Here is a 12,514-nt window from a genome sequence, read left to right on the forward strand (position 1 = left end):
TGTGGCAAAGGGGGTAGTATTAAGTTGTTTTTTTCCACTTGTCCTGTTTTCACCCTGTGTCTTTGCCCTACTTTCCGTCAACTTGGACCTACAGGACCATCTTTCCTATAAGGACCACCCGGTGGTGCAAAGTTGCCTGGGGAGGAAAGCCCCACCTTTTGATGGGGCTTTTCCTAGATGAAAGGGGTTGCCAGGATGAAGAGAGATCCTGGCTGATCTGGGAGCCTTGGGAAGAAAAGAGCCATGACATTCTTCCGTGGTGACCTGGGGATGGTCCTGTCCGTTCCTCCCTGACTTGGTGGAGGTGAGGGGAGCCCGGGGCTTAGGGGGAGGAAACCACTGAGCTATGTCCCTTAGGAAAGGTGGCAGAGTGGAGATGCGGGGCTCAGCTGCCTCGGTTCAAATCTGGGCTCCAGAGATAATCATCTTCTCTGTGCCTCAGTTTCTCCATGCCTAGAGGTTGTTGTGAGGATTAAATGAGCGAGTGCACAGGAGGAATCTGGAGCAGGGTGGGAGTGAGTACCAGCGCCCCTGCCAGTGGTTATCACTGGGCTGGAAGAGTGGCGAGGAGAAGAGGGCCGCCCTTTATTGGCCATTGCAGGCAGCCCATCCTTGCCTGGTCCCTGGCTTCACTGCTGGCCTGGCCGTGGGACCCTGGGCAAGTCTCAAAGTGCCCTACCTGGAGTTTGGTTTTGCCATCTGTAAAATGGGACTCCTCTGCATCTTGCAGGACGGTTAGGAGGTTACATGAGATCCCAGGTGGGAAGCTTAGCAGTCTGGCACATGGTAGCTACGCACACACTTTCTCTATAAGTTCAGGGATGGCGAGCCACTTAGATCTCAGATCTGACTTCTGAGTGTCTTAAGGGCTGAGGGCAGTAGTCCTTTCTATACCCAATTGGCCCTCACCTCAGACTTCTTGTGGAGCAAGCCAGGAGTCTGGGAGATTGCCAAGGCTCTGGGGTAGGATCCTGAAGAGCCTTGTTGGCTGGGGGCCTTGGGCAACACGAGCAGAGGGAGCAGAGGAGAGCCCGGGGCGGTGGCAGCATCTCTGTGCCCTGCAGGTATCCCTCCTCCACCCACGGCCCTTGGGAGGGGGTCGGCCATGTCCACGTTTTCTCAGTAGGGTCCACTGACACTCTCCTCGCATGTTCCTTGGGGGCACATGGGTTAGGGGGCTGGCAGTCCTAGGACTGAGCCCAGGTCTGGATGCTCCTTGCGCTCTCCCTGCCCCTGCCTCGTCGGACCACTAGGAGGCAGAGAAACAGAAGCTGAGGGTCTGAACCTTCCCCATCGGGGGGTTTGCCTTAAAGGCCTTTCCAGGGCTCAAGTCAGACACCTGTGTACCTATTATCTCCCAAGCTACTTCCTATTGGTGTCAGCGAAGGGGGAAAGAGTGTGTGTGTGTGCGTGTGTGTGCATGTATGTGTTGGGGGGGTGGGTAGACAAGTAGCGCTGGGTGTGGGTGAAGGTAGGAAGGGTGAAATTCGACCAGCCCCAGCTTGGTGACCCATCACACCACTAAGACCCAGAGTCTGGACACCAGACTCAACCCACCTTCAGCCTTCACCAAGGCTGGGGGTGTTGAGCATGTCTGGGAAAGAGCTAAAAGTGGCAGAAAACATCCTGTTTGAAAGCTGTACGTTGCTGTATTTAACCCCTGCAGCACCTGCTCCACCTACACCCAGGCTCCACAGACCGTACACCCCAGACACCTGTCTCTGAAGCCATCCCAAGAGGCCAGGTCTGACTGCACTGCCCCCAGCGCCCAGGCGCCGGTCTCCTTCCCGCCCTCCAGAGCCTGCCAGGCCACCCTCTGGCCCTGCTCCTCCAAGCATCCCTAAAACCTGGGTGGGGCCGCGGGAGCTGTCGAGCTCCTGGCACCCTCTGAAGCAAGGAGGCTGCTTCCATCTGCCCTCCCGCTGGACGCTGCTCATGCCCCCCCTCAAGAGAAGGTGGTTCCCGGCTGCCTGCTGGGCTCCTGCCCCTTCAGCCCTGCCAGTGATGACACTCCTGCCCCCAACAGATCACTTCCGTCCAGTTTTCAGTCCCCGTTCTGAGGACCAAAGTCCCTGGAAAGAGGCTCACATCCTCCCTGATGGGCCCTCTAGAGCTCCAGTGGTGAGATCAACACAGGGCTGTACATAAAGCATTTATTTCCCTTTTTTCATTTCAGAGTCCTTTTGGTTGGAAGTATCTGCAAGCCCTCACAGAAGGGCACCCCTTGGCCTGACTTCCCTGTCCCCCTGCTCCTACAGGTGGGTGTTTCCTCCTCAGCCACAACCTCTGGGCTTTTTGTTTTCGAGGGGTGAGGCGGGCAGGGATGTTGGATGGGGGCAAATAGGAAGGCAGTGGTCAGAGGGAGGAAGAGATACTCTCTGCCTTTGGTAGATGTGGGTGGGTGCATCCTGTGTCAGCAGAGTCCACAACAGCCCAAAACTGAGACCCAGAGCTGGGCCCAGGTCGGGGTGGGGGCTCAGAGGGAGGGGCTTGCAGACACCCCAGCCAGGACCCCAGGGGGTCATCAGTAATGTGGTATTTCCAGGCCCACTCCCATCTCCTTTGTCCCTCCTGCCCTCTGCAGTCTCTGCCCTTCACTCCTAGCACTACCAGCTCTCAGGCCATAGATGCCTGGACCTCCTCTCCACCTCTGGACTCTGGTCTAGGTCCTGGCTTCTTGGTAGCAGCATGTAACCCTAGGTAAGGCTCAGTTGTCTCTGAGTTCACCTGAAATTGTCCTGCTCTCTGTGGGCCTCTGGCTGCTGGGTCCAGCCTTCGGTTGGGCCTAACCCAGTGCCTGGGGCCCCACTCCAGGGGCCAGCAGCCTTCCTGGCATCCCCCTGTTACAGGAAGGCACAGTTGCGGTGCCGTGTTGACACATTCTGCCAACTCTTGCGTTATCACATCTTCCGTGAGCCCAGATGATGCTGAATACTTGTTAGACTGATTCAACCAATTTCCCTCCACCCCCACATTTAATTTGTCTTTTTTCCACCAAATCCACCAGATGTTGGCCTCTGAATGACACAGAGTCTGTAGCAACATGACAGGGAGTTGCAACATCTCAGCTGACCTAGGGTTAAGCCACAGGCATCCTAGACAGTTTCTCCTCCTGGGGCCTCTGGGGTCCATGCCCACTCTTTGGATGTGTATGTCATACTCCAGAAGCCTGGAGTCAGCATAGACTTCCTAAGGGTTGTGGGGACAAGGCTGACAAACTAAAGGCACCCTCTCTTTTATTTTTGTTTTAACAATTAGGCCATGTTTTATATATACAGATGAGCATATAAAACAGATAATGGTATTTTAGTAGTAGTAGTAGTAATGGGGCTTCCCAGGTGGCTCAGTGGTAAAGAATCCACCTGCCAATGCAGGAAGCACGGGTTCAATTCTCGGATCTGGAAAATCCCCTGGAGAAGGAAATGGCAACCCACTCCAGTTTTCTTAACTGGGAAATCCCATGAACAGGGAGCCTGGTGGGCTACAGTCTTTGGAGTTTCAAAGAGTCAGGCAAGACTTAGTGACTAAACACACACACACACACACACACACACACACACACACCCACCATAATACCTACCACTCAAAGAAATTGAATATGGCTAGTATGTAATGCCTCTGCAAGTCCTCCCCAATCTCACTCCATCAGAAGTTTCTGTTAATCATTCCTTTGTTCTTTTTTTTTAAAGTGTTTCTCTCTCTGTGCATGTGTGTATATAAAAGCATTATAGCTTAACAAGTATCAACCTTGCTATGACTGGGCTGGGCAACAGGGTCACTGTTAATAAAGTTCCCAGGAAAAGAAAAGCTGAAAGAGAAAGTTGGAGGGTCTGCTAGGTCTGTCTGTGATCAGGGACCCTCTACCCCTTCAGGACTGATAGTACCTGTCCTTCTCTGTCCCACTTCCTTCCTTTAGCTTAAAATTCTTCACGGATTATTTTTTCCAATATTAAGTCTTTGTTTTGTACATTTGGTAACTGTAGTTGCTGCTGCTGCTGCTGCTGCTAAGTCGCTTCAGGCGTGTCCGACTCTGTGCGACCCCATAGACGGCAGCCCACCAGGCTCGCCCGTTCCTGGGATTCTGCAGGCAAGAACACTGGAGTGGGTTGCCATTTCCTTCTCCAATGCCTGAAAGTGAAACGTGAAAGTGAAGTCGCTCAGTCGTGTCTGACTCTTAGTTGCTAGAGAACCTCAATGTTTGGACTTCTCTGGGCCTTGTCTGTAACGAGTAATAATAGTAGTACTTGCAAGGGACTTCCCTGGAGGTCCAGTGGTTGGAACTCCATACTTCTACTGCAGGGGGCACAGGTTCGATCCTTGGTCAGGGAACTGGGATGCCGCAAGCCTAATAACAACGATAATAACAATAATAATGATAATAGTACTTGCCTCATTGGAGTGAGTTGAAGATGGACTGAGAAAAGACCCTACTGGTCTTTGATGTACCTTGGCTCAGGTCAAGGGCCTAGTCATTGGAAAGAAGCTCAGAGCCCCCAGGAGCCCCCGGAAGCTACCTCTCTCAGTGGGATAACGTGGCACTGTGGTGTGGGAGGGGCTAGGGCGCTTGCCTCTCGCCACTGACTTTCTCACTTGATTTCCTTCTGCCCTGAGGCCAAGGCACTTAAACCTGTAGTGACCCTTGTGAGGACTCAGATAAAACTGGGAGGCAGCCCCATCTGAAACCTTTCACCAGTCAGGAGGGACCCCAGACATAGCCCTGAGCTAGTAGCCGGCAGGATTGCAGGCGGCAGGTGAAGCTGAGGTCCTGACTTGCCCAAGGGAAGGCTCGTCAGCTGCTTCCTGAGAAGACTCTCCCAGAGCTATTATATTTTGTCCTCTCTGTCTCTTTTCCCTCCTTCTTCAAGTGTGAAATCTATCTCTAGATGATAATGCCTATTTATAAAAGCAGCCTCTGAAAACAAAATTAATTCCTATACGACTCACATTACTCAGAAGGATGTTCAGAACAATGCGTTGAATTTACATTGAAGGGAGAAGGGGGAGGGGGAAAGCTTTGATAACCTGGATACCAGGACAGCAAGGACACCAGGCTGTCCGTCCTGAGCTGTGGGGCTGCTTGGAGCTGGCATGACAGGGTCTGCTATGGGCAGGTAACCTGTCCTCTTCCCCTCACCCTGAAGGATAGAGGGGCTGAAGGTGTCCCTCTGTGTACAAGGCTGTTGGAGGCCCCCTTCCCTTTTGGAGGGGACCCTGGGCAAAGAGGCCTCTGACCTGCAGCAGGTCCACTGCTGAGGTGCAGCTGAGGCCAGTGATGTGGGTATCATTCACAAGAACCTTCCTCACACCCAGTGAAGTAAACACACTCTTCAGATGAGGACAGTGGGACGCAGAGAGGCAGGAGCCCTCACCCAAAGGAGTCCAGCCCGTAGGCACCAGCCTCTGGTTCTCCGGGCTTTGACGCCAGGCCACGCCATGAGCATCGCCACAGCGCCCCCTGCAGACGTGCTCCAGCCTGTCTGGGGAGACCCGCTTCTGCTTGTGGCCGGCAGCCTCAGGAGGGTGAGCTGGTGGCACCCGGAACCACAAAGCGAGGGCGCCAAGGATCCCACTGAGGCCTGGGCCCTGGGGACAGCTCGACTTTGCTGAGCTCCTGGCAGAAGGGCTGCCAGCGGCCTCATCCCCGCCTGCTGTTCTTGCAGCCATGGAGGCGACTGCGGCCAGCACTTCCTTACCTGACCCCGGCGACTTTGACCGGAACGTGCCCCGGATCTGCGGGGTGTGCGGGGACCGAGCCACCGGCTTCCATTTCAACGCTATGACCTGCGAAGGTTGCAAAGGCTTCTTCAGGTGAGTGCCCTGCAAGAGCGAGGAGTAGCGGGTGAGGAACAGAGTTTCCCGCAAAGAGACCCTGCGTGTTCTGTGTCTCCTTCCTCACCAGGCCCAGAAACACTCCCGTTCTCACAGCCACCCGGGCCAACAGGGTCTGTTTCTTCCTCCTCTGCCCTCAGCTCCAGCTTGTCCTCTGGCCCAACTGCTTCCTGGGTGGAAGCAGTTCATGTGAACCCCCATCCGTCCATCACCCCTTGACATACAGCCCCCTGCACCCACCCATGTCCTTCCAGAGTGAACCTCCTACCATTGATGATCAGAGCTTCCTAGTCCAGGAGACTGGCATGGCCTCCAGGAAGCCCAAGAACTTGGCCTCAGAGCACGCACCCCCACCCTCTCCCCTCCTGCCACCATCCAAACCAAACCATCCCCTGGAACAAGGGAAATGACATCCCTAGTTGGACCTCCATACTTGATCTGTGCACCACGACTTGCTTATCAAAGTTGGAAAGCTAACCTCAGAGTGTGCAGGAAAGCACACGCATTCTGGTTTGGTCAGGGCTAGTTTTTCTGCGAGCAGCCTCTTCTCTTTTCATGTAGGCCCAGCATTACCAGTGCAGACTGTATGGGAAAGTCCTGGAAAAGCTGGACAAAGGCTATTCCCATCTGGAGCCAGGGAGGGAGGAGAGAGAAGTGAGGAATGGCAGGGTGGGATTCAAAACCAGGAGAAGTTAGCATTTTGCATATTTTGGAGAGAGAAACAGAATGGAGCCTGGAAGAAGGCAGCCAAAAATGAGCTTCTATGTAATAGTCTTGCTGAGGGTGAGTAAAGCTAATGGCAGGGCTTTCCATCAAAGAGAGGAAAGAGCGAATCAAGTCCAGAACAAGGAATCCATTTCCCTGAACTGGCACTGAGGGCAGCGTGAATCAGAGTTAGAATCCTAACTCACCTGCCCTCTGCGGCAGAAACTGGCAGGCCTGGAGTTTGATTGCCTTGAGCCACCGTGCCGAGGCCCCTTTGAGTCTGAGCTGACTGACGGCCACTACTCCCTCCTGCAAGGTCTGGTGTTATGGTCAGCAAGCTGCTTTTATCTTGCTTCCCTGTCCTCCATCTACCTTATAACTTTACTGCCTCTGCCTTGATGACAGCCCAGGCTGCACTTTTTGAAGAGCCAACATCTCTCCCATTGTTTGGCTTGAATTCTGTTTTATAAATATGCACAGTTGATCCTCATTGTTTGTGGAGTCCACATCTGCAAATCTGACGACCTGGTAAGCTTTACTTGTCATCCCCAGATCAATACTTGCAGCTCTGGTGTTTCTGGACACGTGCAGAGTGGAGAAAAATTCTGTCTCTCATTGTACACGTTCCCAGCCAAGGCTGAGCCAGACATTCTGCCTTCTGTTTCAATTCTCACACTATGAACAAGTGTCCTGTTCTTGGTATATTTAGTGCCATCCTTTTTGCACCTTTGTACCATTTGATAGTGATTTCACTGTGTAAGGTGGCACCCAAGCATGGTGCTGAAATTCTTTCAGGTTCTCCTAAGCATGTGAAAGCTGAAAGGCGCCTTACAGAGAAAAGACATGTTAGACAAGCTTTGTTTAGACACAGGCTTTTTAGCTGTTGGCTATGAGTTCAATGTTAATGAGTCAACAACATGTGTTAAATAAGGTGCGTTTAAATAGATGCCTCACATGAAACAAAGTTATTTACTGATGGACTGATGAAAGCATTGTGACCGGAGGCTCACAGGAACCTAATCCAAATTCTCCTAGGAGCGATGATTCAATATTTGCTGATTCGGCATTCATGATGGCTTTATGAATGTAACTACCACAAAGAACAAGAATAGACTGTCTGCATATAATTTCTCCTCCTCTCTCCCCTCCACATACTTCTCCTCCTTTGCTTCATCCATATACTATTTGATAATCTTCTTCTTTAGTCTATTTCAAATAGCTGTTTGAGAATTCCATTGTCAGTTGTATCTGTCTGCAGAATCCTCATCCTGGGTAGGAAGGCCTCTGTCAGAAGGAGGTCCTTCTCTGCGTTGGGTACCGCATCCTTGAGAACACAAAGATAGCACAAGCCCTTGCTCTCCAGAAGCTCTCTCAGCCCTGCAAGAGCAGTTCTCAAGGAAAAAGCATTACCTTAGGGTTGAGCCACTGACTATATTCTAACCCCTGGGATATAAGCCCCTTTGACCATTTAGTGTTTGATTGACTTCTTAATCAAACTAAATTGCTCTAGAAGTGAGTTGTGATCATTTCAGCAAGTCTAAGACTCATAATCAAATCAAAGTGTGATTATGGGGGTTGGTTGGTTCTATTGACCTATGGTCAAGAATTAGAGACTATTGCCAGCCAGTCACTCCTGCAAGCCATTTCATACTGTTTCTACTCCCTGCTCCTCTGGAATACATGCAGTCCATAGAGAAAGATGCTATTTCCAGTGAGAATGAAAGGTTGGCATGCACAGGCTTCTAGAAGATTATATGTCTTGGTAGTATGTTAACCTAATATGTTAAAAGGCAAAGACATCACTTTGCCAACAAAAATCCATATAGTCAAGGCTATGGTCTTTCCAGTGGTCATGTATGGTTTTGAGAGCTGAACCATAAAGAAGGCAGAGCTCCGAAGAATTGATGCTTTCAAACTGTGTTGCTGGAGAAGACTCTGAATACTCATTGGAAGGAGTGATGCTGAAGCTCCAATATTTTGGCAACCTGATGCAAAAAGCCAACTCATTGGAAAAGACCCTTATGCTGGGAAGGATTGGAGGCAGAAGGAGAAGAGGGTGACAGAGGATGAGATGGCTGGATGGCATCATCTATGACAATGGGCATGAACTTGGGCAAACTCTGGGAGATGGTGAGGGACAGAGAGGCCTGGTGTGCTGCAGTCCATGGAGTTGCAAAGAGTAGGACACACCTAGGTGACTGAACAATGTTAACAAACAAATCATAAGCAAGAGCCACAGGGGAAAAATATGCAGATCTACTATAAAGCATAAGTATATATATATATATATATATATAGAGAGAGAGTGAGTGATGATCTGTGGATGAATCTCTGGTCATGAATGGCTTTGTCCAGATTCTAATATAAGGGAAGGTGTAAAGGATGAGAAGAAAATCAGAAAGACCCCTTTGATGAAGAGAATGAAGAATATGGTGAAGTTTAAAATCCTTGCCTGGAAGGCAAGCCTGAGAAACAGATTGCATTTGCCTCTCTTATGTTGTTGCCTTCCTCCTCATCAGGACACCATGAAGCTGATATGTGCAGTAAGCGCCAAGCTGACAAAGATGATGTGGAGCAATGCCTCCTTATTTGTGAGCTGCAAGGTGCTCAGGGACCTCATTAATGGTGGGTTTGGGGAAGTGTAGGCTGGTGAGGATCCAGGAACATGAACAATGTTCTGGCTCTCAGGAAGTTCACCCAAATGATATTTGCAGGAGCTGTGATGTGAAGGGAGGCAGAGAAATGGGGCAGGTGTCCAGCGACTCAAGGTGCTTAAAGGCAGTAGAGTAAATCAAGCGGCGAGGAGTTGCCGCTCAGGGTGTTCCTTGGGCACGAGTGAATCAGTCACCAAGAGGTCAGTGTTGCTAGAGAGAACTTTGTCCAGGTCAGCTTGGCAGCTGCTCAAGGATGTGAATGGAAGAGAATGAGGGGGGTCATGTTCAGAGCAGCCAAGACTGATGTTTGGAAGTTTGGGTGGAGAAGCCAGATATCTGGAGAGGGGACTCCACTGGAGGTGTCAAGAAAGGCAGCTCCCTGGACATGAGGAAGGTCGTACATTTCTTTCTGGTCAGTTTTATTTCTTTAGGAACCAGCTCTCCTCAGGGCTCACTGGTGTGAATTCCCTCTCAGCGCACCTTGGGAATCCTCTCCATGTCCCGGCAATAGAGGCGCCCATGGAGAGGATGGGCAGAGGTCACTCCCACTTCCAAACTGCCCATCTCGGGTCCTGCCTCTGTCCTTCTCTGTCCTACATGAGTCCTTCAAACAGCACCTACTTCCTGCCTGTGGACTCTGGGGGGGTACAGACTTTTGACACCTGCTTCAGCTGGAGCTGAGATATGGTAGATTCATGTTAAAGACCATATTACATAAGAATCCCAGAGGCTTTGGAATCCAACCAATCTTGATTCTAATGTCAGTTTTCACACTTTTTTAGCTGTATGACATTAAACAAATTATTTCACTTTCCATTGCCTTTTCGTACCACCTGTAAAATTGGGAGGATACCTATCCCACTAGGCTGTTGAGAGCCTCAGAGAGAATATGTAAAGTGCTGGAAGAGAAGGCTCTTGATCAACGGTGCTTTTTATCACTGTTCCTTTGCAGTTTCTGAGAACAGATAGTCCTCTCTTATCCTCTTTTATGGGACCTGGAACATATGTAACTGTGATGTGTCAGCAAGGGTCTCTGGCAAAAGGTCCCCAAACAGGAGTTAAATATCAGATATGAGAAAGCAAGGGCTTGTCCAGGGAGCTCTAGAGACCCTCATGTCAGTCAAGAACTCTGTGGGACCTGATTGGCACTCAGAGAAACCGGACATTGGTTGCTGTAAGTCACAGAGGGCTGTGGGTCTAGACATCAGAAGCAACAGCACATGGAGCGATGATATGTTTCGAGCCTCTCTACCTATGGAGCCCCACGCCAGCCATGCTGAGAGTGAGTGGAGACGTGCTGACTGCTTCCAGGGTCTCAGATCCTCATGGGAAGGTTACACACTGCTGCCTTCAGCCACCCGTCAGCACTCCCTCCCACCGCCCCTGCCTGCCAGTTCCTCTCCCTTCCCTTTATTTAGTGCTTAAGCACTAAAGGTGCAGTAAAGGTCCTGCTTCCTTTGCTTAATCCCTACAACACGCTCTCTGTAGGGTTGTTTCCGTTTTACAGATGTGTAAACTAAGACATGGGGAGATTAAGTGACTTCCCCAAGGTTGTGCATTAGAATTTAAGCCCAAATAGACCCATGTAACCAAAGCCTGTGTTTCATTTAAATTTTTTAAATAGTTATAAAGGGTGGTGTTTATTTGCTGCTGTATTTGGTCCTATGAATAACCCCTGTGAATGTTTTTTTTCTTTTTTTCTTTTTAGATGTAGACAGTTCAAAAGGGGACATAAGTGAAAAATAAATCTTCCCAATCCAGTTCTCAGGTCCCTACATGAGACTGGTCTACCCATTTCCAGGATGAACTCCTGGAAATGGCTTTACTGGATGAATAAAGGCTCCATGCATTTTACATGCTGGTAGACACAGGCAGATCTTGTTTTATTGTGTTTTGCTTTATTGCACTTTACAAATGTTATGCTTTTTACAAATTGAAGGCTTGTGGCAATTCTGCATTGTCAGATGATAATTAATAGTTTTTAGTGAGAAAGTATTTTTTAATTAAGGTGTGTACATTGTTTTTATAGATGGAGTGCACTTGCACACTTAACAGAGCACAATACAGCATAAACGTAACTTTGACGTGCACTGGGAAACCAGACATTTGTGTGACTCACTTGATTGCTATATTGCTTTTATCATGGTGGTCTGGAACAAAACTGCCATGTGGCAATATATACCTGTCTTGCTGAACAGCTCTCCAAAAAAGAGGCCTGTGCTCCTTACCATCAACCTTCCTTTCCTTAAAATTGGCTCTTCTTTTTTAACTCACCTGCTGAGAAGCCCTGGTGGTCACCACACACAGTGAGCCGCGTAGGTCTCACTATCAGACCACACAGACCTTTGATATCAAGAGCTCTAGCAGGCGCCTGCATCTAGACCAGGCTCTGAAATTTCTCTGACACTGGAGCTGCAGTAGAGACAAAGCTGAGAGCTAGCACTTGGCCCCAGTCTTGGACATTACAAGGTGTGTCTCTGCTGGCAGGGATCACCTACTCAAGAAGGACCCTCCGGAAAAATAAAAATAAAAAAGAAGGACCCTCCCATCCCAGGCCTGAGCCCCTGGCTCAGGCGCCTGATGCTTTTGTGAGCTGCCTGTCTCATGTTTTGATGAATTGGTCTCTGGCAGAAGAATCGGTCAATGTCCTCTCTCACCCTGGCTTTCTAGAAACTGCATCTATATTTAGCCTGGTTGCACCACCACTACCCCCCTTTCCTGAGCTGGGGTGTAATTGCCAACCACCCAGAGGATGAGGCTGAGAGTGCTGCTGAGGAAATGGGCTCCCATGGAAACCTGAGGCTCTTGTTTCTCAAACCCAAACCAACTCACAGGCAATTAGCTTTGGGAGGAAGGCAGGGCAGGGTCTGGATCTTGAGGACAAAGCGCAGAGCCAGAGCTGGCCAGTCTGGCTGCCCTGAGTCCTCATGGCAGAGGCCAGATGACAGCCACGTGTGTGCAAGAGCCCTTAGAAGGCGGCAGAACGGACCGAGCTAGGCCTCGGAGCCCAGGGAAACGGTCCTGGCAAACAGCCCACATGCCTGAAGGGCTGGCTGCAGGACCCAGGCTCCAGGAAGGGCCTGGGTCTGCCGTTGGAGTTGGTGAGGGAGGTTTCTGCCCCCACCCCCTGCCTCGGACACTGAACCCCACAGCCCAGAGCATGATGATGTTCTTCACGAGGCACAGCCTCTGTCTCCCCAGCCACTATCCAGCTCCTTGCCTCTGATTCTGTCTGTAGAGGAGCTGAGGGAGGGCTAGTTACTGCATGTTTTCATAATAATAATTTTAGAGCTCCATGCATTCATAGGCTCCTTTCTGCTTTGCTC

General features: G+C 50.4%; 1 protein-coding gene across 2 annotated transcripts in view; it reads left to right on the top strand.

The window, feature by feature from the left end:
- Positions 1–12,514, top strand: part of VDR (vitamin D receptor) — a 106,470-nt gene that overhangs the window by 68,328 nt on the left and 25,628 nt on the right. The window contains exons 2-3 of one of the 2 annotated variants that reach the window (XM_060412687.1): positions 2,177–2,258; positions 5,661–5,808. In XM_060412687.1, the coding sequence (XP_060268670.1) occupies positions 5,663–5,808 (146 nt within the window). In that variant the 5' untranslated portion in view covers positions 2,177–2,258; positions 5,661–5,662. The remainder of the gene's footprint in view (positions 1–2,176; positions 2,259–5,660; positions 5,809–12,514) is intronic. The other variant, XM_042246802.2, reaches the window with a different exon arrangement.

This window comes from Ovis aries, chromosome 3, assembly GCF_016772045.2.
Source record: "Ovis aries strain OAR_USU_Benz2616 breed Rambouillet chromosome 3, ARS-UI_Ramb_v3.0, whole genome shotgun sequence".
In the NCBI taxonomy this organism is placed as follows: domain Eukaryota; kingdom Metazoa; phylum Chordata; class Mammalia; order Artiodactyla; family Bovidae; genus Ovis; species Ovis aries.